Source organism: Artibeus jamaicensis, unplaced genomic scaffold (assembly GCF_021234435.1).
Source record: "Artibeus jamaicensis isolate MK-2021 breed Jamaican fruit bat unplaced genomic scaffold, CSHL_Jam_final scaffold_1964, whole genome shotgun sequence".
Classification (NCBI taxonomy): domain Eukaryota; kingdom Metazoa; phylum Chordata; class Mammalia; order Chiroptera; family Phyllostomidae; genus Artibeus; species Artibeus jamaicensis.
In genome coordinates, this window is record NW_026522030.1 from 41,307,416 (window position 1) to 41,335,295 (window position 27,880).

Below are 27,880 nucleotides of genomic sequence, written 5' to 3' on the forward strand. Positions count from 1 at the left end.
CTACCACCCTCAGCATAGCCTGAGTCTTACATCATCACAAATGTCCTCCCTGACACACACCCAGTGTCCCAAGTCCTCTAGATTTGCTTTTACCCACCTCATTTTTATCAGAAAAAGTAGAGTGGAAAGTAGGAAGAACAGTAAAATGAAAATCTGCATGTCCCCCGCCTGGACTCAGCACCTGCTAACCTTGTGCTATACTGAGCAGGCTCTCTCTCTCTACGCCTTTTGTAGCTCTTTGAAAAAAATTAAGATTTAGACAAAGAATCAAAGATATGCAATGAGATAAAGACAGTCCCTCAATAAATGGTGTGGCAAAACTGGATAAATACATGCAAAAGAATGAAACTGGATCCCTTTCTTACACCATATAGAAGAATAAACTCCATATGGATTTAAAGTTTTAATGTAGGACCTGAAACCATAAAACTCCTAGAAGAAAACATAGGCATAAACTCTGTGACATGACTCTTAGTAACATTTTTTTTGACATATCTCCTCCAACAAGGGAAACAAAAGAAAAAATAAACACATGGACTACAACAAACTAAAAAGTTTTTTGTACAACAAAGGAAATCATCAACAAAATGAAAAGACAGCCTACTGAATGAAAAGAAGATGTTCATCACTTTTATATCCAATAAGTATTTAATATTCAAAATATATATAAAAACTCATATAAGAACCCTCCACAAAGAAACCAATCCAATTAAAAAATATGCACAGGACCTAGAGACATTTCTTCAAAGAGTACACACAGAAGGCCAACAGACACGAAAAGATGCTCAATGTCACAAATCATCCGGGAAATGCAAATTTAAATCACATCAAGTTATCACCTCACACCTGTCAGAGTGGCTACTATCAAAAAGACAAGAAATATGAAGTGTTAGCAACAACATAGAGAAAAGGGAATCTACAGAAGTGTGTGGTTGGTAGGAGTGTAAATTGGTGCTGCCACTGTGGAAAAACAGAATGGAGGTTTCTCAACAAATTGAAAGTAGAATTAACATATGACCCAGAAATTATATTTCTGGATATTTTATCTGAAGAAATCCAAAACTCTAACTCAAAATGATATATGTATCCCTATGTTTATAGCAGCATTATTTACAGAGCAAAAATATGGAAGCAAACTAAGTGTCCATCAATAGACAAATAGATGAAGAAAATGTGGTACATATATAAAATAGAGTATTACTTGGCCATAAAAAGACTAAAATGTTGCCATTTGTGATAACATGGATGGATCTAGGGGGGATCATGCTAAGTAAAATAGTTATAAAGAGAAACACAAATGTCATGTTTTTTTACTTATATGTGGAATCTAAAATGAAAAACAAACAAGCAAAACAGAAATAAACTCATAGCTACAGAGAACAAATCGGTGGTTGCCAGGTAGGAGAAAGGTTGGAGGGATGGGTGAAAAAGTTGAAGGGATTGAGAAGTAAAAATTACTGGTTATAAAAATAGTCTTGGGATGTAAAGTACAGCATAGGAAATATAGTCAATAATATTGTAATAACTATGTATGGTGTCAGATGGGTACTAGACTTATTGGTGTGATCACTTCATAAGTTATATAACTGTCTAATCACTATTTTGTACACCTGAAACTAATATAATATTGTATGTTAACAGTAATTAAAATGATTTTTATAAAAAGTAAATTTAAATTTTTAAAAATTTAGGCTTTACCTTTACAGAAAAATTTAACAGACAATATAGAAAGTTTTCGTGAACTCATCCCACTCCCACTCACAGTTTCTCCTATTATTAACATCTTACGCTGGTGTGGTGCATTTGTCACAACTGATGAACCGATATCAATACATTATTATCAACTAAAATCCACAGTTTACATTAGGGTCCACTCTTTGTGTTATGCAGTTCTATGGGATGTGACTAATGTAAAATGTCATGTGTCCACCCTTACAGTTCCACACAGAATAGATTCGCCGCTCTAAAAATCCCCTCTGCTCCACTTAATCACCTTTCCCCCTCCCATATCATGCCATCACTCCATTCCCACCAAACTCCTGACAAACACTAAACTTTTTTGATTTCTTTAGAGTTATGCCTTTCAAAAATATCATATAGTAATCTTTTCAGGCTGGCTTCTTTCACTTGAATATGAATTTAAGACTCCTGCATGTCTTTTTCTGTCTTGATAGCTCATTCATTTTTATTGATGGATAATGTCCCATTGAATGAATGTAGCACATTTACTCACCTATTATAGGATGTCTTGATTGCTTCCAGTTTTTTATAATTATCAGTAAAGCTGCTTTACATATTTGTGTGTAGGTTTTTGCGTGGAAATAAGTTTGCAACTAGTTTGAGTAAACAGGAGTGTGATTGCTGAATTGTATAGCAACATCATATTTAGTTTTTTAAGAAACTGCCAAACTATCTTCCAAAGTGGCTGTACCATATTCATTCCCACCAGCAATGAATGAGAGTTCCTATTGCTCCACATCTTTGTCAGCATTTAGTATTGTCAGTGTTGTATTTTAGCCATTCCAATAGGTGCAGTGGTGTCTCATTCATGTCTTAATTTGAAATTCCCTAGTGATATATGATGTGACACATTTTTTCGTATACTTGTCATCTCTATACCTTCTTTGGAGAGGTTATCTGTTCAGATATTTTGCTCACTTTTTAATTAGACAGTTTGTTTTATTATTTTGCTTTAGAAGTCAGTTCTCTGTACACTGAGATACAAGTCCATCAGCTAAGATGTTTTCAGATATTTTCTCCCAGTGTATAGCTTGCCTTGTGATTACGTAACAGTATCTATCACAGAGCAGGTTTACTTTTAATGAAGCCCAATTTGACAACTTTTTCTTTCATGGATTATGCTTTTGGTGTTGTATCTAATAATTCATTGCCAACTCCAGGGTGACCTAGGTATTCTCCAGTTACCTTGTAAGAGTTTTATAATTTATTGATTTATGATGCACTTTGAGTTATTTTTGTGAAAGGTTTAAGGTCTGTGTCTAGCTAGGTTCAGTTTTGTTTTTGCTTGTGGATGTCCAGTTGTTCCAGCACCATTTGTTCAAAAGACTATCCTTTCTCCAATGAACTCTTCGCTCCTTTGTCAAAGATTCATTGACTGCATTTGTGTAGATATATTTCTGGGTTCCCTATTCCGTCAATATATTTGTCTGTTTTTTCACCAGTACCACATTGTCTTTAATTAATGCAGCTTTATACTAAGTCTTAAAGCTGGGTAGAATCAGTCCTCCAATTTTATTGTTCTCCCTTAATATTTTGTGGGCTATTTTGCCTTTGCACGTAAACTAAACTCAGCTTGCCAATGTCCATAAAATAAACTGCTGGGACTATTTGCTGGGATTGCATTAAATCTATAAATCAAGCTGGAAAAAAACAGTATCTTAATGTTACTATTCCAATCCATACACACAGAGTGTCTCTCCATTTCAGATCTTTACTTCTTTCATCAGAGTTTTGTAGTTTTCCTGATATAGTTCTTGTCCATACTTTGATATATTTATACATATTCTATTTGGGGGATGCTGATGGAATGGTGTTTTTTTATTTCAATTTTAATTTTTCTTTGCTGGTATATAAGAAAGTAATTGACTTCTATCCTTGTGTCCTATAATTCTGATAATCGATTTAGTTCCAGGAACTTTTTGTTGATTAACATTTCAAGATTTTCCACTTAGACAATCATGTTATATGTGAACAAAGATAGTTTTATTTCTATGTTTCCGATCTGTATATTTTAATTTTCATTTCTCGCCTAATTGCACTAGCAACAACTTCCAGTACAATGTTAAATAAGTGCAGTGAGAGGAAATGACCTTGTTTCATTTCTTAAAGGAAAAGCATATGGTCTCTCAAGCTCTAACTTTTAAATTGGGGGACTTATTTTAAAGAACTCTGAGGGGCCTGAGATTTCACCCACCTGCAGACTAACAGCCACACTTTTATGGATTCTGGTAAAAGACATGAGTCAGAGACAAAGGACTTGATCGCTCACAGCACAGCAAGTGGCATGAGCTTCTTATTCACATTGGTTTCTCTTGCCCTCAGTTCACATGGGAGTAACACAATGTCACCTGTATGGCTACTACACGTACAGTGAGTTTCTACCACACTTAAGGAAACCCAAGCTTAGGAAACTCAAATCTTTTATAATGGACTGCAAGGAAACTCGCTTGACTTTTGCCCCAGAAGGACACATTACTTTCATTTTTACTTTTAAGTATATTTTATTGATTATGCTGTTACAGTTGTCCCAATTTTTCCCCCCTTCCCCCTTCAGCCTGGTACCCCCCTTCCCTCCAGCAATCCCCCACCTTAGCTCATGTCCATGGGCTGTGCATATAAATTATTTGGCTTTTCCATTTCTTATACTCTCTTAATCTCCCCCTTTCTATTTTGTACCTACCAATTATGCTGCTTAATCCCTGTACCTTTCTTCCCATTCTCTCCTTCCCCCTCCACCCCACAACTGATAACTTTCCATGTGATCTCCATTTCTATAATTCTGTTCCTGTTCTAGTTCTTTGCTTAGTTTGTTTTTATTTTTAGATTCAGTTGATAGTTGTGAGTTTGTTGTCATTTTAAAGTTAGTTTTAATCTTTTTCTTAAATAAGTCCCTTTAACATTTCATATAATAAGGGCTTGGTGATGATGAACTCCTTTAGCTTTACCTTCTCTGGGAAGCACTTTATCTGCGCTTCCATTCTAAATGATAGCTTTGCTGAATAGAGTAATCTAGGTTGTAGGTCCTTGCTTTTCATCACTTTAAATATTTCTTTCCAGTCCCTTCTTGTTTGCAAAGTTTCTTTTGAGAAATCAGCTATTAATCTTATGGTAACTCCTTTGTAGGTAACTCTCTGCTTTTCTCTTGCTGCTTTTAAGATTCTCTCTTTATCTTCAACCTTTGGCAATTTAATTATGATGTGTCTTGGTGTGGTCCTCTTTGGTTCCAACTTGTTTGGGACTCTATGTACTTCTTGGACTTGTATGTTTATGTCCTTCACCAAATTAGGGAAGTTTTCTTTCATTATTTTTCCAGTAAGTTTTCAATTTCTTGCTCTTCTTCTTCTTCTTCTGGCACCCCGTGATTCAAATGTTGGCACGCTTGGAGATGTCCCAGAGGCTTATTCTCTCATTTTTTGAATTTTTCTTTCTTCATTCTGTACTGATTGACTATTTATTTCTTCCTTATGTTCCAAATCATTGATTTTTAACCCTGGCTTTCTTCCCTTCACTGTTGGTTCCCTGTGGATTTTTCTTTATGTCACTTAGTGTAGCCTTCATTGCTTCCCTTATGCATTTGCCATACTCAGTGGGTTCTATGAGCACCCTTGTCACCAGTTTTGAACTTTGCATCTAATAGGTTGGCCATCTCCATTCTGTTTAGTTCTATCTCTGGAGTTTGGGCCATATCTATTTGTCACCTTAATTGCAGCCTCCCTGTGTTTGTTTCCATGTATTAGGTAGAGCTGCTTTGATTCCCTGGCTTGATGTACCTGTTACATTGTAAGGGGTTGAACCTTAGGTATTCACCACGGTGGGTCAACCCACTCTGCTACTTTATGGCGCTGTGTGTAGGGGAGGGGTTAGAAAGGAAACAATGCCACTTGCTTGGCCCTCACCCTGTTTCCAGTCATTTCTCCCATTCCTGCTAGAGGGGGGCGACTGACACCCTCTAGCTTTTGCCCTGGTGGTGGTTTCCAGAGTGGGTGGGTTTGTGTGTATTCTAGGACCATTGGGGGCCTTTTAAAGAGTCTCCTGAGAGGCCAGCAGTTTCTTCCGCTACCCCAATCCCTACTGTCTTTACAGCCAGAAGGTATAAGGCTTTATTTATTTTCCCATCACTGGACCCCTGGGCTATGCTGTCTGGCCCGGGGCTGGGATTGCTCACTCCCCCATATCCCTCCCGGCACTTATCTGCCACACATGAAAGTGGAACTGCCCATTCTGCTGTCCAGCGCCACCACTGCCTCGCCACCACCACACCATGTCCTGTCCATCCCAGCTCCCTATCTCCGCCCCATCTACCCATCTGGATGAATATTTCTTCTTTAAATCCTTAGTTGTTGGACTTCTACCTAGTTTAATGTTCTGGCAGCTTGGGTTGTTTTTTTTGTTTTGAGGTTAGTTGTGATCCTTCTTATGGTTGTGTGAGGAGATAAAGAGTGTCTACATGTACCTCCATCATGGCTGGAAGTCCAGGGGGACATTATTTTTATTATGTTACACTTATAAAAGTATTTTTTCTTTGACTCAAAAAGAGATAGTCTATCTTTGAAGGCTGTGTGCCTTAAAAATATTTTTTGGAACAAAAACTGCTAGTGTCTTGTACAAAAATACAAGCATGAAGGTTGTCTCCCACAAAGATAACACATCACCTTTAAATACTTCAGCATGTACACCCTAAAAATAAAGAAGTTCTCTTGCATAGTTACCATATCACCATCACAAATAGAAATTTGACAATGATTTCATAATATCACAATTCCCACAATTCATTAATGTCTGATCCATATTAAAATTGCTATTATCCCAATAACCTATTTTATTGCTTTAAAAACCACCAAAATAGAATTCTATCAAGGTCAACCTTTACATTTGGTTGTCTCTTTACTATCTTTTCGTCTAATACTGCTCCTTTCCCATTATTTTTCCCAGGGAAGGGGGAAGTCCCATATTCTGACTTTGTCTGAGAGCTTTCCTCTGATATAATTTAACCTGTTCCTCTTTCCCATATTTTCTGACAAATTGGAAATTGTGTCTAAAGACTATATCAGATTCAAATTAAGTCATTTCAGTGAAAATACCTAATAGGCGATTTAAAAAAAAATACAGTAAGAGTTCGGTTAATGTCAGGGTTTTTTGCTACTAGTGCTATAAAGTTTGATTACTTGAATAAGATGACAACTGCAAGATCTCTCCTTCAAAGGTACCACTTTTTTTTTTTTAATTTGTTAGAAATTCGAGGTGTAATCCTTTCGGCATCAAGTAAATAGCTTATTCTCCAACAGGTTTTACCGTTCATTGATGATTCTTTCCTGAATTAATTATTACACAGGGGTTAGGCTTTGCTCTTTATCACAAAAGTCAAGCTTTTAACATTTATTTTTTTAAGGGAGAATGAAAAGGAGGGAAGAAGTAACAAGTCTCTCTTCCTGTAAAAATGTGTCTCTTGCCCTGGCTGGTGTCGCACAGTAGACTGAGTGTCAACCTCTGAACTAAAGGGTCACCAGTTTGATTCACAGTCAGGGCACATGCCTGGGTTGTGGGCCAGGTCCCCAGTACAGGGGGCATGAGAGGGAACCACATGTTTCCCTCTCCCTCTCTTTCTCCCTCCCTTCCCCTCTCTCTAAAATAAATAAGTAAAATCTTTTTTTAAATGCCAGCCTCTTAAAATCAATAGCTGTGGCTTTCAATATCTTACTTGGGAATAGCACATTCAGAATTTTACTCTTTTCTTAAAGGTCTTGAGCATCCACCCCCACCCTGGGGGCAATGAGACCTGGCCTGAGTCCCAGCAGTGGAAAGATTATAGAATAAAGGGGAATTGTGGAGAAGGAAAAATACACGAGGGACTATTTCAAGTATTATCTCCAGCTATAATTAGATAGCAATCTTTTTAAATGGTAGAGTTAGAAAACCATCAATGAATGTTAAAACCAGTGGGAAAAGGTTGGATAAGAAGCACAATTATTTACACAGTCTTGGCATACATCCCTATAAACTACTTTAATTTATAAAGTAAAAGAAGCAGCTTGAAAATTGAGTTGCTTTAAATTGCTCAAAGTTAACATTGCCGATAATAGGACAAGCTGAAGGCAGGTGCACCTGGGCTACAACAATAGTTCTGTGATTTTCTTCCAAAAATGCAAACTCTGGACTTAACTAGACAAATCTAAGTTGAGGGCCATGCTAGGCAACTCTTCAGTGCTCTTCTAAATGCTGAGGTCAAGAATGGCAAAGATCAACAGAAGAACTATTTCAGATTAAAGGAGACTAAAGAGGCGTAGCAACTATGCCTCTAGACTGGAGGCAGCTCAAAGTGATTCTGGACTAGATCCTTTAACAAAAAAAAGGAAGGAGAAGAAGCAGCAGCCGCAGCCATAGGGACATTACTGAGACAATTTGCAAAATTGAAATATGGACTATAGATAAGAAAATAATATCATATCCATGTTAAGTTTTCTGATTTTGGGAATTGTACTATGATTATGTGAGAAGATGGCCTTGTCTAAGGAAAGATGCTCAGAAGTACTTAGGGATAAAGGGACATATCACCAACTTACCCTCAAAAGGTTAAAAAATATGCAGGCATAACTATATTTAGAGAACAAAAGAATGAATATAGGAGGCAAATACAAACAATTGGTGAATCTGGGTGAAGAGTATTGTGTGTGATTCTTGCAATTTTCCTTTCAGTTTGAAGTTATATTATTCCCCCACCACCACCAGCATAAGGAACTATTTCTACATCTTTCACTTCCCTTACTCTCTGCTCTAACATTCAACCAGGAATTGTTGGAATACCTTGGCCTAGACACATTCTCTCTGTAGACCTCTAATTTTGTTAAACATATGCATAAAAGTGAAGTAGGCCCCTAAGGTCCTAGGATTCCAGGACAGCCTGCAGAAATGGAGAAGTCTGGGTGTTCCCATTCACCTATTGGAATTCTGCTATGTGCACGTCCAGCATGGCCCTCATCTCCAAGTGGCCGTCCGCTTTTCTAGCTCATGCAGAAGCTCCCAGAGTGAGTTGTGTTCATTGTTCTCGAGTTTCCTCATCTAAAGATGAATGAGGTAAGGGATGCAGACCCACATGGGGGTGGACAGGGGTAGCCCCCTGGATTGTCAGGGTAGGACACTACTAGCCATTTAAGGTCTCATACCTGACCATCTTTGGTTTGATTTCTCACAAAGTAGTTGTTTTTTCCTTTTTTTTTAAATCACAAATTGGCTTTTTGTGTGGTTTTCCTAGAGAGAGAATGAACAGACCAACAGAAACTAACCTCTTTGTCTTGTTCTTGTTCTCTCTTGTATTCACAGTTCCTGGTGCAAAGCTTCATCAAGTGACCAAACACAAGATTTGAGCTGCTTGACAGTTACACATTCATGATATGGATCAGTACATTGATTTTCCGGGCTATGCACTGGGCTGAGAGAGATCAACTATCCTCTGGATGAAGACAGAATTATGACTCAAAATTTACAAAGCTGACAATCAATAAATTTTCATGACATCACCAAGGTCATGACTCCCCAGGGCCCACACTGGGCTACAAGCTGACCCTCCCCTACAGCTCTTCTGTCTTGCCTCATTTCTCAAACTGCTAACTATCAGAGTACCAAATGTTAGGTCTACATTTCTGCACTTATTTATATTTTTTCTGCTAAGACTTATTTTTGTTAATGTAGGAGACTCTTAGAATGAAAAGATAGTTTGTACAGTTCCTTCCTCCTTCAGTAGTAGGATAACCATGTATTTGTTTCTTGTTGCTGCTTTTTGGTTTTGGTAGTTTTGATTCTCTTGACTCAACAGGTGACTTATGACTTTGGTAATTTACAGTCAAAATCAAGAATTACCAGACTCCATTGTATAGTGCTGGTTTTTTTTTTAAGCCATCAGGGTGGGATTACATTGAGAACCAAAGAGGAAGAGGCTGAAGTTGGTGTTCTGAGTAAACAGGTGACACTGGCTTAGTCTGGTGGGGTGATAACTTCCTGAGCCTGGGAAGAGAGTAAGAATGCTGTTTCCAAAAGTCACCGCCTGTGCTGAGTCCCTGGGGGAGGATGTCTGTGGGAGACCACGGCATGTGGGCTCTAAGTGCTGCAGCTGGGAAGCAGCATTCAAGGTCAGAGGGGAAGACTGCTTAGAGGGGCCCTGGGGGAGAGGAGAGCCCACTGGGTGGCAGAAGGCCAGTTCTACAGCACCACTGGCAATGATGGTGACTCCACAGGCCTGGGACCAGGCTCTGCTTACAGTCTAGCACCAGGTTTGTCAAGGACTCTTATGTGAATGCACGGGTTGGAGGCCACAGGGCCCTACTAATGACTGAAAACTGACTTCTTACTTACTCTGATGACAGGTTTAATTCGTCTAGGAAAACATTTTTCTTAAAATGCTGCTCAAATTTATTTCCACCTTGCGGGAAATATCTATGGATGTGAACAAGAGCTGGAAGGGGCTGTTCATTTGTTATGACTGTAGATGGTTTCCCCCTTTCCAGACTTGTTTTAATATTACTCATTCCATACCCTGTGTTTTTATAATCATTTTTCTTCCTGACTAACATTATTCACAAAATAATATTCACATGTAACCAATGACTTTTAAATTACTTTGCTTTAACTTGTAAATCTCCTGTAAAAGCCTGTTTCCCACTGTGTTTATTTCAAGTTGGTAAGGAATTGTTGCACAGGCCCAGCCCAAATCTGCCACCTTTGCCTTTCCTGAGACTTTATGAGTAACCAGTGGATTCTAAAGAAACCTTCTAGACAACCCATTGATAAGGAAAGAAATTAATTTTATCAGTTGTAAATTACCATCATTAAATTACTGACATGAAAACAAGCCAATATTTTTATCTCTCCCCTTCTTCCTTCTCTTCCCAGGAGCCAGGAATGGAGAGAAACATTTGTTTAAAAATGATAGCAAAGCAGTTAATGGTTGTGTTTATCAGTGGGTACTGCTGCTTCGCCGAGGTTTGTCTAAGACTAAAAACAGTTCCACTGATCCAAGAGCTCCTTTCTCTGTGTCTCCTTGAGTGACTTTGGTCATAGAAACGTCAACTAAGGATGAAATGAAGATTAATAAACTCAGTGAACTGATCAGTCATTTTTTCCACTGTGGCATTGTATCAGTAAAATAAGAACTTCTGATCATGAGCACATAATGATATGTTGAAATTCCACAAATCTAGCTTAATTTCACAAGCAGCTTTGGTAACACCACTGACAAGCTCACCTGTGCGTACCGCTCTGCCCACAAACACTTCCACACGAACACCTCACTTCACTCCAAACACAGCTGTGATATAGGCAGGGCAGGCATGACTGCTTTTACCTATCAAGTGAGAGAAGCAGAGTTTAGAGAATTAAAGCTGCTTGTCCAAGGTCACAGTCAGCAAGTAGCCAAGGCAGGACTAGAAGCCAAGAATAATGACTCCCTTTTGACTGCTATAGCCATTGTGCCCTTCCGCTTCCTGGTTTGGCTGCTGAGGGACTTGGTTGTATGGGTCTTACTTTCATGTTCTTTCCCCCAAGGAGAGCGGGAGTCAGGGGTTTGGGAATTGACTCCGTGAAGAAGGAAAATGACAAAGGTAAAATGGCAGTAATCCCCACAAGGAAACCATGGAGAAAGTGCTATGGGCTAAGATGTCTTTACACAGATGCAAAAAAGATTAGGAATGGTCACAGTAAACAGGGAATTTTTACCCAAGGCAACTAACAGTCCTACAGACATCAAGAAAATTTGGTGGTTAAGGATCTCACTTAAAGCGTGACCCAGTGGAAAGTCGAATCATTCAATAGAAATATCTAATAGTAGGGAAAGCAAAGTCCCATGAAATGTCAAGAGGGTACAGTCTTAATTGGAAATCCATAGATCTGAAGTAGACACAGAAAAGGGCATTTAAGTGAAGCAAAGAGAGAAATTCTAACAGTGCAGTGTGTTCCTATCCCAAAGGCTACAGCAAGCATTAAGAAAGGCACAGATTTCAAGATTGAACAGATTAAAAAGAACTCCCGTTCTTTTTTGTAAGGTAGCCCCCTAGACCCATAAAAACTTGCAGCTCTGTTGGAGGAAAAATAGACGTTGGCAAAATTGCAAAATAAAAAAAATGACAACCATTAGACAAAATTCCAACTCCAATCATTTCTGATTTCTCCCATGACACACACCCAAAATAATCTATGAAAGTGAAGAAAGACTGGACACAGGCAATGTCCAAATTTGCCAAGTGGGGAGAAGGACAGATTCCAGGAACAATAGACCATTGGCAAGCAACTAAAATCCAAGCCCCGACTCTTTAGCTTAGGGTTCGCCATTTAGAGTGGAAAGCAGTGATCTTCAGTGGGGCAAAATGAGTCACCACAGCAAGCCTGGACAAGGTGACTTCATTTCTCATGGTGACTGGACTGACAAAGCAAAAGGGTACAAGGATATAGACTTGCCATTAGCAAAATTTCTGGCATTCTCTCATGATACTGGACGAAGTAGAGACATGAGTTGGAATGTTAGTAAAGAGTTCGACTTGGAGCTTGTTGCACTTGCCCCAAGTGTGTTGACTGGTGTGCTCACGACAACTTGGGTAGCCAAGGAAAGTTCTCTAGTTGGCCCGAGTTTGATCTTTGGCTCAATTTTGATCAAAATTTTTACTGATAACTTGAGTAAAAACATAAAAGCTGCAGTGTGCTGAAGCTGGTCTGTGAGAGCAGATCCTTAAATTTTCAGAAAATATATGAGCAGGTTGACACCACAGGTTAGAGTGTAATTGGTGGTGGTGGGGTACTGAAACCACGGAAAATAGTGAGTTACAAACCAGTGCCTTTCCTTTCCTCTCTTCACAAGAGAAGCTTGGTAGATATTTACCACCATACCACTTAATAGAAAATAAGTATGCTAGTCAGGACTCTTTTAACAAAAGCTAAAATTGGTTTACGTGAACAAACAAAACCCAGCAGTTTCAAGGAATTGAAAAGTACGAGTTAAATCTGCTACAGGCAGAGTTGGAAGCTGAGCACAAATGATGTAACAAAGACTTGGCCTCTGTCCCTCTCCTCACCTTTCTCCGAAGTTGGCTTCATTCAATAGGAAACGAATGTCTTTTTTTTTTTAATTTAATTATTTTTCAAGTACAGTTTTTTGTCTATTTCTCCCATCCCAGCCCCCTCCCCCGCCCTGTGCTCCCCACCTCCCTCCCATTTCCACCCCCCTAAGTTCTCATCCCTGTGTCCTTCCTATTTGTTCCTCCAAATCCCTCCCCTTTTTCCCCCTTAAATTCCCTTCTTTCTCCCCTCTGGTCACTGTCCCCTTGTTTTTTTTATCATGTCAGCATTGAACTCCAGTGAAAAGAGAACCCCTCTTTCCCAATAATGGAAGCAAAAGATCCACTTTGATAAGGTGAACAGAATGCTGATTATTTAGTCCTGGATTAAACCGCCCCCCTCAGCCCCCGTGCCTCTGTACAGAGTGACGAGGAGAGAAGGCTGGCCAGGGAGAAACCTGAATGTTTTCTCATCAAGGTACCAGGAGAAAGGGAGATGGATGCTAGGCACGTGAGGAACACATGTCCACCGAGCGCATTGCTTAATCTGTAAAATGGTGGAGACATTTTAAATAAAATGGTGGGGGAATTACAATTAATCTTAAGAAGTGTAATCAGAGAATGACCGGATTAATGGGCACAGATGTCAAATCCACGTGAGAACGATGCCGTGATTGCACGACCACGTTCGGAGCACTGCATTCTGTTCCCGGCGCTGCGCCACACTGAGGGGTGTGACACATCGCGAGGAGGCTAATGAGGGTGCCCAAAAGTGCATACGTGAATGAATGTATGAAAAAAGGCTTGGGGAAACCAGGGATGTTTGCTTCAAAAAGAATGTGACACACAGCACACCGGATCCCTGTCTTTGAGCACTGCGAGTCCCCTTCTAACAGAGGTGTCTTCTGGGCACCTCCAGACGGTGGAGTCACAGGACCAGGGGACAGACTTGGCTCAGCCTGAGAAGCTGCTCTGTAACCCTGAGTGCTGCCTGACTAGCGAGTGGACTGACTCTTACATCAGGGAGCTCTTCGTCACCAGAAATGCCAAGTTTAGAGGAGCAAACTTCTGGAAAGCTACAGAAGAGTCTGCTTGGGATATTGCAGAGCAGAATAGCCTTTACTTGGAGTGTGGGCTATAAAGTCTGTATAGCAAAAATCATGGATAGCCAAAGCCACCTTGAAAATCACTACCTGTAAGCCGGTCAGGCAAAGACAAATAGCACAGAGTTTCACTTACATGTGGGATCTAATGAACAAAACAAAGTGATGAACAATACAGAAACAGAGGCATGGACAAGTGGGACAGACTGACAGCTCTCAGAGGGAAGGGGGGCACTGGATGAAAGAAGATGCAGGGATGAGCCAGAGAATGTACAGGTGTAACTCAGAGACACAGATAGTGTGGTGACAGCCAGAGGAAAGGGGGGTGGGGCGGGAAATGGGGACATCTGTAATAGTGTCAACAATAAAGGAAAAACAGAAAATCACTACCTATGAAGTATGGTAATTATAGCTCATGAGTTTGTACGTGTGACATATATGTACAGATGCATACTGCACTTAATAATGCACAGAATAACAGAGTGGGATCTTTTAAACGCAGGGGTCAGTCCCGTGACAAGTATGTGGGGACCAAATAAAGCAACTGCTGATTCAAGTCTATTTCACACTCACTTCGGGGCACATATTGACTGAGTGGAATAGTGGGCACACTGTGGACAGAACTTCACCCTTCCCTCCCACTACTCTACAAGCACATTTGGTTGAATCATCCCATTGTATACTAAGTTTGACTGGCCTTTGCCCCTGGTTCCTAGGAAAGAGAATCTAAACCCTTGTAATTTCCCAGGTAATTGGAGTGTTTTGTTATTGGTGAGTTTTGGAATCACACCTGAGTTTATGCTGAGAGATGACATGATTCAGGATGGGGGGCTGGACTGGTCACCAGAAAGACTACTGACCAGAGGGTTGAAGGTTTGCGCCAGCTCCACTTCCAGAGAGAGAGAGAGAGAGAGAGAGAGAGAGAGGCTGCAGATTAAGTCCAGTTGCATGGCCAATGGTTCCATCACTCATGCTCACATAACAAAACCCCGGCACAAATTCTAGATGTTGAGCTTCATGGAGCTTCCTGATTGGTGAACAGAGATATACAGAGAGGGCAATGGGCCCCAATTCCGCTGGGCTCTATACTGGGGACTCTTCCACACCTCAGCCAATGCCTCTGATTAGGGGCCCAGCCAGAGTCCTGATTTGTATACTTTGCAATAAAACTGTAGTCTTGAGCATCGTGCTTTCCTGAGTTTTGTGAGTCATTCTAGTGAATTATTGAACCCAAGGGTATTGTGGGGACCTGTGAATTTGTACTCAGTGGTCAGGAGTGCAGACAGCCTGATGACTCCCAACTAAAGAAAAAACAGTCTTGCTGGGAATCGAACCCTTAAACCTGTGGAGTCTGACACCAACTCTAGGTGATTAGTATCAAAATTGTGCATCAGGACACCAGTGCTTGTCAGCACGACTGTAGCTTAAAGAAACAAGGGATATAATTGTACAGAACCTCTCATGAGTATTTTAACTCCAAGAACTTTTTTTTAAAGCAAAGACCAAACAAAATTAACTTTTATCTTTGTCTACAGAAAAGCCATTATTAGGTAATAATCTCTTACTGTCTCTTTATGAAATTTATGTTCAAAAGATGCAAGAAAACTGGAACCTAAGAGTCTATAACTTAGCCCCTGTGATTTCACATTGGTAACATGACTGACTCATGTCACCAAGGTCTGGTGATGGGACAACTTGTGAGGTTGCGGAGAGGGCGGGACCCCCCTTTGTACGTCAGAATGTGCCCTGGGAGACCCCGACCCCATAATGACATGGTGAGCGTGTCCACAGCCTCCTGCCTTAAAGGTTGGCTAGCTCTTTCTTTTCCCTTTTTCTTTCAGAGCAGGATGAACCACAGCTGTCCACGGCCAATTTCACAGAAACCTAGGGGGAGGGGAAATCCACCTGGGGCTGCCCCAGGGCCACAGGATGACATTACCGTCCCATCCCTTCAGTCAGAGGCCAACGGCAGCGGCGTTCACCCCAAACACATCTATTCAAATCCCTTAGCGCGCCCTCAGGTGCCGCCTGCTCCCTTATCACCCCAAACACATCTATTCAAATCCCTTAGCGCGCCCTCAGGTGCCGCCTGCTCCCTCAGGAGTTAAGGGTCCAATGAATTCCTGCGAGCAGAACTGGGAGCAAAGGGGGGAAGTGGCAGGGGGACCTTCTGGGTGAAAGGAAGAACTTCCTGAGTGGAGGGGGCGTCTCAGGAGATTGAGAATGAACTCCCTGTTACCAGCAGGATATAAGCTGAGTGTCACACCTCCACATCACGGGGACACGCAGACAGGGGGATGGGCACACCTGAGAAGGGGCGAGGATACCAGCCGACACCTGAGTCCCCGCAGGTCTGGCAGCCTCTGGTTCTAACACAACTGTGTGTTCCTAGCACAGCCAGGAAAATAACCCCTGGTCCGGAGACTTCCAGCTGTGTCCTTACAGACATTTCTCAACAATAAATCCTGCGTGATGTTATTTAGGGCAGTTAAGGGAGATTTTGAAATTACTTCGATGATGTTTAAATTCATTATCTAATGCTAATTAAAATGATCTGTTTCCCTGTCGCCAAGGAAAATCCTGTTAGGGAAACTGATGAGCTGCAGCGAGTTCTGCCACCGCGCTGGGAGCAGAAGCTGCTTGGAGCAACACACGTCCTGTCATGGGCAATTAAGGGTGAGGGAGAATCGCCCCGCAGTGTACCCAGCCTCGGGCAGGTTTTGAGAGCCGGCCAGGCACCTGAAGGGCACTAGGCAGGAGGGCAGCAGAGCTGCCTCTGACCCTCTATATCATCTTGGGGCAGCCACCTCATCTCTCTGGGTTGGTTTAGGTCAGTGCATTTCAACCCAGGGTGCCACCCCGGTCCACACCCTGGCCCCACCCCAGACCAGTTTAAGTCCTGAGACAGGCCCAAGCATCCATAGTTGAAAGCTCCTCAGGTGATTCCAAGGTGCAGGTGAGGTCAATTACCGCAGCATTTGACAGTCTCTGAGGACCCCTCCAGCCCTGAGTCCATCCCCATTTCCACACTACTTGAGTGACAGGAAATCATTGGCTAAGTCCATCGCTCTCCTGCAGACAACTAGTTACAGAGTCTGTCTCAAGGAAATTCCTTGAGAGTATCAGCGAGGAGGTAACTGCTGTTAAATCATGGTCCACATCTTATTCTGTATATGCCTGGAGCATATTAGGTGCTCACTACTCATTTGACGAATGAATGGTGCAGAGGCTAAAAAGTCAATTTGCAATTCACCCTTTCCGTGTTACTTTGAATGGCATTTTAATAATTTTGCTTTTTACCACATAGCAGAGCAAGTAGTTACTAAAGTTAAATAATGTATTAGACTCATTTTAAATAACAGAATAGCCCCAAACTAGGAGTGGCTTAAACAAGATAAATGTTCATTTCCCTAACATATAAAATCCTGGCCTTCAAACATAGTCATGGGACCAGTACACCATCCATATCACCCATTAAAAATGCAGACTCTGCCCTGGCTGGTGTAGCTCAGTGGACTGAGTGCAGGCTGCAAACCAAAGGGTCACAATTCGATTCCCATTCAGGGCACGTGCCTGGGTTGCGGGCCTGGTCCCCAGTGGGGGCCATGTGAGAGGCAACCATACATTGATGTTTCTCTCCCTCTCTTTCTCCTTCCCTTCCCCTCCCTCTAAAAATTTTAAAAAATTAAAATATTTCTAAAAAATGCAGAGTCTTAGGCTCCAAACTGTACCAGTGAGTCAGAAACTTTGGGGGCAGGACTCGAAAATCTGTTTTTTGTTGTTGAACTGTGACTGAGAAAATGCTTAGGGATGGGACAGGACAGGAGGAAGGAAGGGAGAGAAATGTCAACATGAAAAACATCAATAGGGCACCTCCAGTAAGTGCTTCAAACCCAGAATCAAGGCATGTACTGGGAATCAAACCTGTGACCCTTTGACTTACAGGACAATATTCCAACCAACTGAGCCACACTGGCCAGGGTAAAAATTTGTTTTAATAAGCCTTTCAAGTAATTTGAGAACTGTACCTTTATAAGAGAACTTAAGAGCGGGCATTCTGAGAGTAGCATAGAAACTCCATGAAGTTGTCAGGGACTCCCTTTTGCTCACACTCCAACCCTGGGGTAAAATCCTGTCTCCAGGATCTAGTACAGCTGCTAGAGCTCAGTCATCTAAGTTCATGTGTTCTTTGAACACATCTAAGTTCAAAGCAGGATGGAGAGAAAAGACCAGAATGTGACTTCATATTGAATACAACACTTGGTCTTACACCTCACTGACAAAAAAACTTTTCTGTGAAGGCTGGATATGTCCAAGTAGGACACAGGCCCCCAGCTACAAGTTGGGGTTGTTTCTGCCTGAATAATTACTCATCGATGGCAATAATGAGAACTCACACCTGTGGGTGCTTTCTGTGTGCCCAGGCACTGTGTTCGATATCGCGCTAGACTTCTGGCCAAGATGGAGGCATAGGTAGACACACTGTGCCTCCTTGCACAACCAAAATTAAGGACAATAAAAATACAGAAACAAAGAAACAACCAGAACTGAGAGAAAACTGAACTGTATAGAAGCCCCATTTATCCAGACTGGTAAGAGGGGCAAAGTCAGAGGCTGGTGGAGAGGGGTCATGGCAGAAAAAAGCGGTGGCTGGCAGACTCCAGGTGCCCAGCCAGTGGCTGGCAGACTCCAGGCACAGGTTGATCATGAGCAGACACAGTAAGGTGCACAAGGTGGCTGGCTGACCACGGTCACACCTTCAGGTGCAGATAAACCAGATGAAAATGAGCAGCGAGACATAGTGCACAACCCAGGGCCCCCACACCAAGAAATGAAGACTAAAAGCACTGATTGAAAACACTTGTGGGGGTTGAGGTGCTGGGAGAGACTCCCAGCCTCACACAAGAGTTCACTGGAAAGACCCACAGGATCCTAGAACACAAACAAGCCCACCCACCCGGGAACCAGCACCAGAAGCGCCCAATTTGCTTGTGGGAAGCGAATCCAAGAGAGAGTGGGGCAAGAGCCATTGTTCCCTCTCTGACCCCACCCCCACATACAGCATCACAACCCAGCGATGTGGGTTGCCCCATCCTGGAGAACACATAAGGCTCAACCCCTCACTTCGTAACAGGCACAACCTGACCAAAAAAGAAAACAAAAACAAACAAACAAAAGGCTCAAACAGAAGAACAGATCAGAGCCCCAGAGCCAATACATCTAAGCAACCAAGAGATAGCCAACCTATCAGATGCACAGTTCAAAAGACTGGTGATCAGTATGCTCACAGAATTGGTTGACTTTGGTTGAAAATTAGATGAAAAAATGAAGGCTACACTAAGTGAAATGAAGGAAAAATGCACAGGGAACCAATAGTGATGGGAAGGAAACTGGGACTCAAATCAATGGAGTGGACCAGAAGGAAGTAGAAAACAACCAAACAGAAAAGAATGAAGAAACAAGAATTCAAAAAAATGAGAAGAGGCTTAGGAACCTCCAGGACATCTTTAAACATTCCAACATCCAAATTATGGGGGTACCAGCGGGGAAGAGAAAGAGCAACAAGTGGAAAACTTATTTAAACAAATAATAAAGGAGAACTTCCCCAATCTGGCAAAGCAAATAGACTTCCAGGAAGTCCAGGAAGCTCAGACAGTCCCAAAGAATGTGGACCCAAGGAGGAACACACCAAGGCACATCATCATTACATTACCCAATATTAAAATGGAGAAAATCCTAGAATCAGCAAGAGATAAGAGGACAGTCACCTACAAAGGAGTTCCCATCAGACTGTCAGCTGGTATCTCAAAAGACACCTTACAGGCAAGAAGGAGCTGGAAAGAAGCATTCCAAGTCATGAAATCCTAAGACCTACATCCAAGATTGCTCTATCCAGCAAAGCTTTCATTTAGAATGGAAGGACAGATAAAGTGCTTCTCAGATAAGATCAAATTCCAGGAGTTCATCATCACCAAGCCAAAGATAAAAAATATGAACAGTAAAAAGACAGCAAACTTACAGTTATCAACAACCACACCTAAAACAAAATCAAACTAAGCAAACAACTAGAACAGGAACAGAACCACAGAAATGAAGATCACATGGAGGGTTAGCAACAGGAGAGTAGGAGGAGGAGAGGTGGGGAGAAGGTACAGAGAATAAGTAGCATAGATGGTAGGTAGAAAATAGACAGGGGGAGGGCAAGAATAGTATGGGAAACGTAGAAGCTAAAGAACTTATGACACATGGACATGAACTAAAGGGGGGGGTGTGCAAGGTGGAGGGCAATGAAGGGGGAAAATGGGACAATTGAATAGCATAATCAATAAAAAATATTTTTTAGAAAAGACATCACAACAGTGTCTTGTTTAACTGTCACAGCTCTACTCAGAATTGTTATTTTTCTAAGAGGGGGTAGGGGAAGTGGACTGGGCCTTGCAGAAGTCGGTTAATGTGCCTGATGTCACATAACTAGAAAGTTACGGAGCAGGATTTCAACCGAGGCAGTGCAACTATGCTTCTCTTAGAAAAGTGTTGGTGGAGGAAATGAAAGATGAGTAATGACAGATATTTTACATCTATCCCTCATTAGTAAGAATACTCTTAACATTGGTTTTGCCATTACTTAGTAAGTCTCAGCCCCCACTCCTCTCCACTCCAAATGTCTGTTCTTTCTAAGGCCAACTTCCAGTTCACTAGGACAGGTCTGCAGTGGTGTCTGAACATGAAGAAGCTCGGCCCTGATGCAGGGAGGATGGAGGGTTTCTGGGGCCTGAAGTTTGTGCAATTTAGGACCTCCCCCTAAGAAAAAAATTAAATTATGAATAAAATATTAGGTAGCAATATTAGGCAGCAGGCTTTAGAAAGCCCAACAAGGGGCCCGATGCTTAAAACTTGGCCTCCAAGGAAATTTGCTTCCAGTTCCGTCAGTGTTTACTGTCTGCTGATCGTGAGTGGCATCGAACACATGCAGGTGATTGCAATCAGACACTCACAGAAGAGACACAGGAGATGGTGTTGAAGAGCAGATTTCTAACTTTTTGTTTTTAACATCAGAACCCTGTTAGGAAAGGAAATCTTACTCAAAGTCTGCTCGTGTTAAACACACATAAGTGGGGCTGCTCCGATGGGGTCCCAGGCAGTGGGTCAACTCCCATCCACTCTGTTCCTACCTCCCACCACAGCACAGCCCCCACAGCAACTCGGGGCACGCTGGGTCTTCCAGGATCTCGTAGAAGACCACCTGATCTATTTCAAGCCCCTTTTCTTATAGAGGACAGAACTAAGACCCAGAAAAATTAAATAGCTCAGCTTATCTCACACACCTGGCTACTAGCACACAGGTCTTTTCACTCTACCATAGAAATCCTTCAATTCCCAGGACAGCCCTCAGATGCCTATTGCCAAACTGTTTCTCCCACTTACCCCAAATGCAGTGCTTGTTACACTGGGTTGGCCGAAAGGTTTAGGGGTTGTTTTTTTTTTGGTATGATGGCTGTGGTAATGCTTAGTTGTCTCTAACTTCATTTGAAAAAATTAAAAAGACCACCAAAACGATGAATTATTGTGCAGCTATTATTGAAGATGGAAGAAAATATGCAACATTTTTGGCTCATTATGCTCTATTATTTCAAGAAAGGCGAAAACACAACCGAAATGCAAGAAAAGATTTGTGCAGCGTATGGAGAAGGTGGTGTGACTGATCAAACGTGTCAAAAGTGGTTTGCGAAGCATCGTGCTGGAGATTTCTTGCTGGACCATGCTCCATGGTCGGGTAGACCAGTTTAAAGTTGACAGCGATCAAATCGAGACATGAACTGAGAACAATCAATGTTGTATTACGTGCGAGATAGCTGATATACTCCAAATATCCAAATCAATAAAGTTACTGGTGAAAACAAAAAATGTGTCTTTTATCTTATGGAAGAAACCATACCGACTTTTTGACTAACCCAATACTATAGAATCAAAGCACAGGCATTACCTGCTTCTGTGGCCAGTTAGAATATCCCTTCCCACGTCAGCCCTGGTAGAATAGCTGGGTACTCCTTCCACTTAATTCACTAGAGGTTGTTTCCCTGAACTGCTGGTCCTTTCTCCCTTTGGTTCACCCTGCATCTCTGGCCAAGTCCCTGGGCGAGGTGAGAGGCTGGGAATGGAACAGGTGGGCAGTGTTTGTACCTCTGAGAGGGAAAGACTGGGAGCCCCTGGAGTTACAGAGTCATGAAATACGTTTAAAAACGGAGCATAGATAGAAGCTATCTTAATAGCATGAAAGAGAAAACACAGAGATTTAAAGACATATCACATGTAGGCACCACAGATACCTTTTTTTCCATCTTAGAACAGTAAAGTTCTTTATTCCTCTAATACATAAACATACGTACACATACATATATATTCAATGAAAGACTACTAAAACAAGATTGCAAGTTTAGACCAACACTGGTTAATGTTCTACAAGGCAACAGAACTGTAATCTTTGGAGATGTCTCTACTTTAACCAGAAAGTTTGCGATTTACTGATATTCTACATATTATGACCCACCATTCCAGAGTATGGGCCCTAATTAATAGACAATGTGTCAAAGTTATAGCCCCCAGAAAAGTCAAAGAGCCTGCGGTTTTGCAGATAATGCTCTAGGATGTCTCTGAATGGAGAAAATTTTTTGCCTTAGTTCTAGGCTTTGAGTAATTTTACTTAAAAGTATTTTTAAAAATTTTTATCTGTGCACTGCAACCCTGTGATGTGGGAATCAGAGCATGAAATATCTAATCTGGGGAATTACAAACACTGGCAAAGTTTGCAAGGCACCTTTTCCTACACAATCTCACTGCCTCCGACTCCAACCCTGGGACTTTCAGGTATTATCTCTATTTTTACAGGTTGAAAAAACAGAAGTCCATAAAGATCGTGACTTACCCACATTCTTGGTCAGAGCCAGGGTCGAGCCTCAAATCTGACCTTCTGAAAACAAATTCCAAGCACTTTTCACTGAGGTACTGCTCTCCACACATGTAGAGAATCTGTGTAAAAAGTCTTTGTAAATTGAGGGAACGGGAAGAGCAGGTGTCTCGTTTCAGATGAAAAAACTGAGAACCAACACAACCTGCCTGGCAAGTGGCCAAACTCGCACAAGATCCAAGATTCCCAAACAACTCTAAGGCTCTTCCCTCTGCAGAACTATCACCTGGAGTTAGCCCAGTGTCTCCTGGTGCTGACCCATAGTCTCTCTGGATGCCGAGACCACTACATAAAGTGAAACCCCCACGTCTCTGAGTACCTAAACCTCCTGGCCCAGATGAAATGACCTCAAATGACCCCTTACTTCTTCCCCAAGGACACAAACTCCCTTTCCAACTTGCCCAGCCCCCAACATTCTACTTGAACAAGCTGATAGACCTCAAAGGAAGATGTTAATCACAGGTAACAACAGCTCAAGGCGCTGTTCCTACAAGGATTGCTTGCATTTTAAAAAAGTCAATTTGGACTCAAGTCTCTTCCTCAAGCCCTGTGCTTGAGAACCTGCAGTCAGAAATTATGCAAGGAGCCTGCAAACCCTACCCTCACCCAGGTACCAGCTGCAAACGGAATGACAGCTCGCAGGTTAAGTACTATGCAAATGAGCACAGCTGTTTCAAATTGTGAACTACATATCTGAAAATGGTAATGAATCCACCAGTTTCTATGTGATTTCCTGGCCAGTAATATGTTCAAAAGTACAAGCGTAATTTTACATTTGATGGCAAGGGATGCTGAAATATTTGATGTTAAAAATCTCGAAGATGGGGATTTTATTCGACTTCCAAGTCGCACGCTTTCAAGGTTGTCAGAGGCTGTCAGGATGGGCGGGGTAGGACAAAACGGCGGCTGACGTCAAACCAGGAAGCCAGAGCGATGGGCTTTGCCAAAATGGATATCCACATAGCAACCTGAGCTGGAGGAAAACCACCAATGATATATTGCCGTTTTGTTCAAAGGGGACCAATCCCCAGCCCCCATGGAGAGCCAACGAAAATAAAACCCCATCACAGTCCCCGCTGGGCGGCAGCTTCTTTGGCCCCGCACTTTGTGGACTGTAGGACCTCGCCCACGTGCGCAAACCCCAGTAAAGCTCTATACTGCCTGACTTTGTGGCTGATCGGCATTTCTTCCTCGGTGGAGTCTAAGAAAACCTTTCAGAGGCCTTTACAGCAGTCCCCAAATCTGCCATGATTTCACCTGCACAAGCGTAAGCCTGGCCCTGAGCGGGTCCCATCTGTCCTTTATAAGCTCACTTCATACAGCGACCCAGTGAAATGTGCATCATCTGCTTTTTATAAATGAGGGAACAGGAGCAGAGGGGCTATGTATCTTGCTCAAAAATCACAATGTGGTTCTGAGCAAGCATTCCAAGTCACTATCCTACACTGTCCCTAATTTTACCCGATTTTTAATATCCAAAGTGGTGTGACTTATATGCAAATATATAGGAGACACATAGGAATCTAGCAACGAAGAAAAGTTGTGAGGAGTAAAATCTACTACAGAAGACCAAGCAGCCTGTGTAGACAGGATAGGATACTGTATTCTATCAACTATAACACGACCTGACTGTAAGACCCATTATTTCATGTCACTAAGAAGAAAAACTGCCTGTTAAAAATGGCCATGCTGACGCCAACCACTGTAAGATGCATCTTTTCAGGTTTGCTAAAATATGGCCAAAAGTACACTTGTACAACTGATGGAATACCGTGATATCCGGCAGGCAGCACCAGGCAGCAGGCGAAGGGGAGCATCTCTCCTGATAGACCTCCCAGAACTCCCAATGCCCTGGGGTGTGGCCCCATGCCAGATTTGGCTTTGATGTTGCTTACTAATAAGAATATACTTCACCCATAAAGTAACCCTTGTGCCAAGGGAATAGTGCTGATTTGGGAGACCAGGTCACGTGCACACAGGCGGAAGCAGGTTGCGGTAACTTCACCTCGCCCAAACATTTGACGGCAAAATGTGGGAGCCAGACCACAACATATGTCCCCCAGCTTATTACAAGTCCAACAGATCTGTATTTAGAACTAGGCCTTAATATTAAGCAATAGAGATGGGGCAGGATAGTTGCTTTGGCGAGAAAATTAGAACCCAAGACTTATCCATCTCCTCAAAGGCACTTTTTTTGCTCATCCACAGGTCTTAAAAAAGTCATCTGTATTCCTTCCAGCACTGCCCACTGTTGAATGTAATAGCAGCAAACCAATGTCTTTACTGGTAGGCAAATCAGTGAGTTTTAAAAATGCAAGAGAATTCTATTTAAAAGGAAAGTCTGTTTTCAAGCATCTGGAAGTCATTTAAAACATCTAAATTATTCATTTTAAATGCTTATTTATAGTCACCGAGAGCACAGAGCGAAATGATTCCCATAACCCTACCAGATTCCTATCACCTTGCACTCGAATAGTCATCACACGGCAGGCAGCACTGAGCTGATCACTGCTCCCCAGCACACAACGCCCCTGAGAATGGGACAGCGTGGACCAGCGTTTCTCCCCACCACGTTTTCGCAGCTTGCTCTGTCCACTCAGTATTGGGCGTGAGTCCATAATTAAAACTGGACAGGACATTTTGACGAAGGATTCCAAACACCATTCCTTCACAGGGATGGGAAGAGAAATATGGGTACCATCTTCCAAGGTCCCATTTTGGGTACAAACATGTATACAGCAGTCAGCGTCTGTCTGTACACTTTGGAATGCAGGGCAGAGTAGCCATGCAGTCACTGTCCATAAAGATATGCCAAGGACAGAACAAAACATATCCCCTGGTTAAGAATGTTCATTCTGGATATCCCCCCCCCCCCCAAAAAAAAAATAAACTGTTCATCTAGGGAGTGTTGGTGCTTGGTGTCTTTAAGTTTAGAAAAGGAAAGATGGAGTAGTTTGCTAGGACTGCCTCACAAACACCACGGACCGGGTGGCTTCAACAACAGAAACTTTTCTCCTCGGTTTCTGGAGGCTGGAAGTCCAAGATGGAGGTGCTGGCAGGGTTGACTTCATTTGGAGGCCTCGGTCCTTGGCTTGTAGCTGGTCACCTTCTGTCTTCACATGGTCTTGTACATATGTATCTGTCTGAATCTCTTATAAGGACACTGGACATATCGGATGAGGGCCAAACCATGAGTTCATTTCACCTTAGTTACTTTAAAGCCCTCTCTCCAAATATACTCACATTCGGAGGTTCTGAGGGGAGAGGATTTCAACATGCGAATATGAGGGGGATGTGATTCAGCCCACAGCAGCTGGAGGTGATTAGAAACTTGGTTTCCTTGGTGAGAAAAGAGCATGCAAGGCAGATCTTTATTTAGTTCTTCAGTTTTAGTATAGAAATAGGTTATGATTAGTAACTCAGTATTAACTGCTCCACTTTTTTAGCTTCTGTGCTCTTGTAACCATTATTCTAAATATACATATGTCTTAGGAGTGATTAACTGCTATAATTAAGATGTAACCTTTTCAAATTTTCACTGGAAACAGACCGAAGTGCCATCTCACATATTAAAGAGCTTTGAGTTGGGCCCGCAGGAAGCCAATCCCTTAAGAGGCCCTTACTCGGTTCGCAAACTAACATTATCCCAGGCTTACAGGAAAAAAGGAGTTCTTCTGCAATATCTGATCCCTGGAAAAAGCACAGGGTTGATGCAGTCCGAAAACTAAAAAAACCTCTATTTAAAAATGTGAAGACAATCCCAAACCCAGCAAGCTCTTAGGGGAAAAATAAAACCTCCATTCAGCCAGGTGTGTTGTTTTCGGTTTGGTTCAAACCATTTGTATGTAGATTTCTGCTTAGAATGGGATAAACTCACAGGAACAAAGTGATCTGGGTGAGCCAACAGCAACCAAGGAGGCTGTGCAGAAAGTAGCAGGGCTGAGAAGGCTGACTGACTACCCAGTGAGTGCAGAAGGGAAAGTTAACTCTCACCAGGATGTATATAGCAAATACCAGCAATCAGAGGTGCCAGACACTGGGAAAAACTGGGTAAGGTCTGTAATGGAAACAGGGGCAGTGGCTAAAACTGGTGACCACCACTCCAAACCTTGGCAGGAAGCCAACAGTTTATTCTGTGGACTTAGGTTGGTTTAGTTTCACCAGACTAGGGGGATTTAGGTACAAAGGAGCATAAAGGAGGCACTAAACTGAGAGGAGGTGGGTTCATTAAAATCTGCACACTGAGTACTGAGCAAACAGAACAGGGGCTGCCAGGTAGGCTTCTGTCTGGCAGTGAGGAAGGGGCCCAGGGAAAAGGCTCATGGAGCCCCACACCTGGAGGGCTCCGGTGAAACAGCAGCGTCCCCACCTGGTCACCGGGCAATGAACAAGTCACCTGCAGAGAACTGGCTGGGCCTGCCCCTCTTCTGGTCAATTTTTAGATATTAGGAGAGTCAAAGATCTCCAAGAAAAGCTCAAAGGTAAAAAAGAGAACAAATAAACAAAAAGAGCAGACAACAGAAAAGAGACAAAGCAAGTTAAACAAAACAAATAAACACGAAATGTAACATCCCGAGACAGAGACATTTCACCCCAGAAACTCAAAATCTCCACCACAGGAGTTCCAAAGAGAAAGAATCGAGAAGACGGGGGTGGGGGAGCGACCAGAGAAACAACACAAACGCAGCTCCTGGAACGGACAGGCTTTGCTGTCCTCACTAAAGCAGCTCACCAAGGGCCGGCACTAAGAATGACGGACACACACCGGTTCACATGCCCCTGAAATCGGGGGACCTTTCAGAAGCCTCCCGACCCCAGGGCCACAAACCAGAGACTCAGGATTAGGATGGCACTGGACTTAGCCAAGAAAATACTGAGCAATGCCTTCAAAATATTGAGGCCAAGTTAATTTCAAACTAGAATTCTATATGGAGCTACACTGGGTACCCAGGTATGAAAGGGGAGAGTAAAGACATTCTGACTTCCAAGGTCTTAATATAACTTTCTACCTCACGTGCATGCTTTCTCAGGAAGCT

General features: G+C 42.3%; 1 protein-coding gene across 1 annotated transcript in view; it reads left to right on the forward strand.

Annotated features, from left to right (window-relative positions):
* KCNV2 (potassium voltage-gated channel modifier subfamily V member 2) overlaps nt 1-10,326 on the forward strand; it is a 37,643-nt gene extending 27,317 nt beyond the window's left edge. The window contains exon 2 of the mRNA XM_053656130.1: nt 9,058-10,326. Within this exon, the coding sequence (XP_053512105.1) occupies nt 9,058-9,084 (27 nt within the window). The 3' untranslated portion in view covers nt 9,085-10,326. The remainder of the gene's footprint in view (nt 1-9,057) is intronic.
* The last annotated feature ends 17,554 nt before the right edge of the window (nt 10,327-27,880 follow it).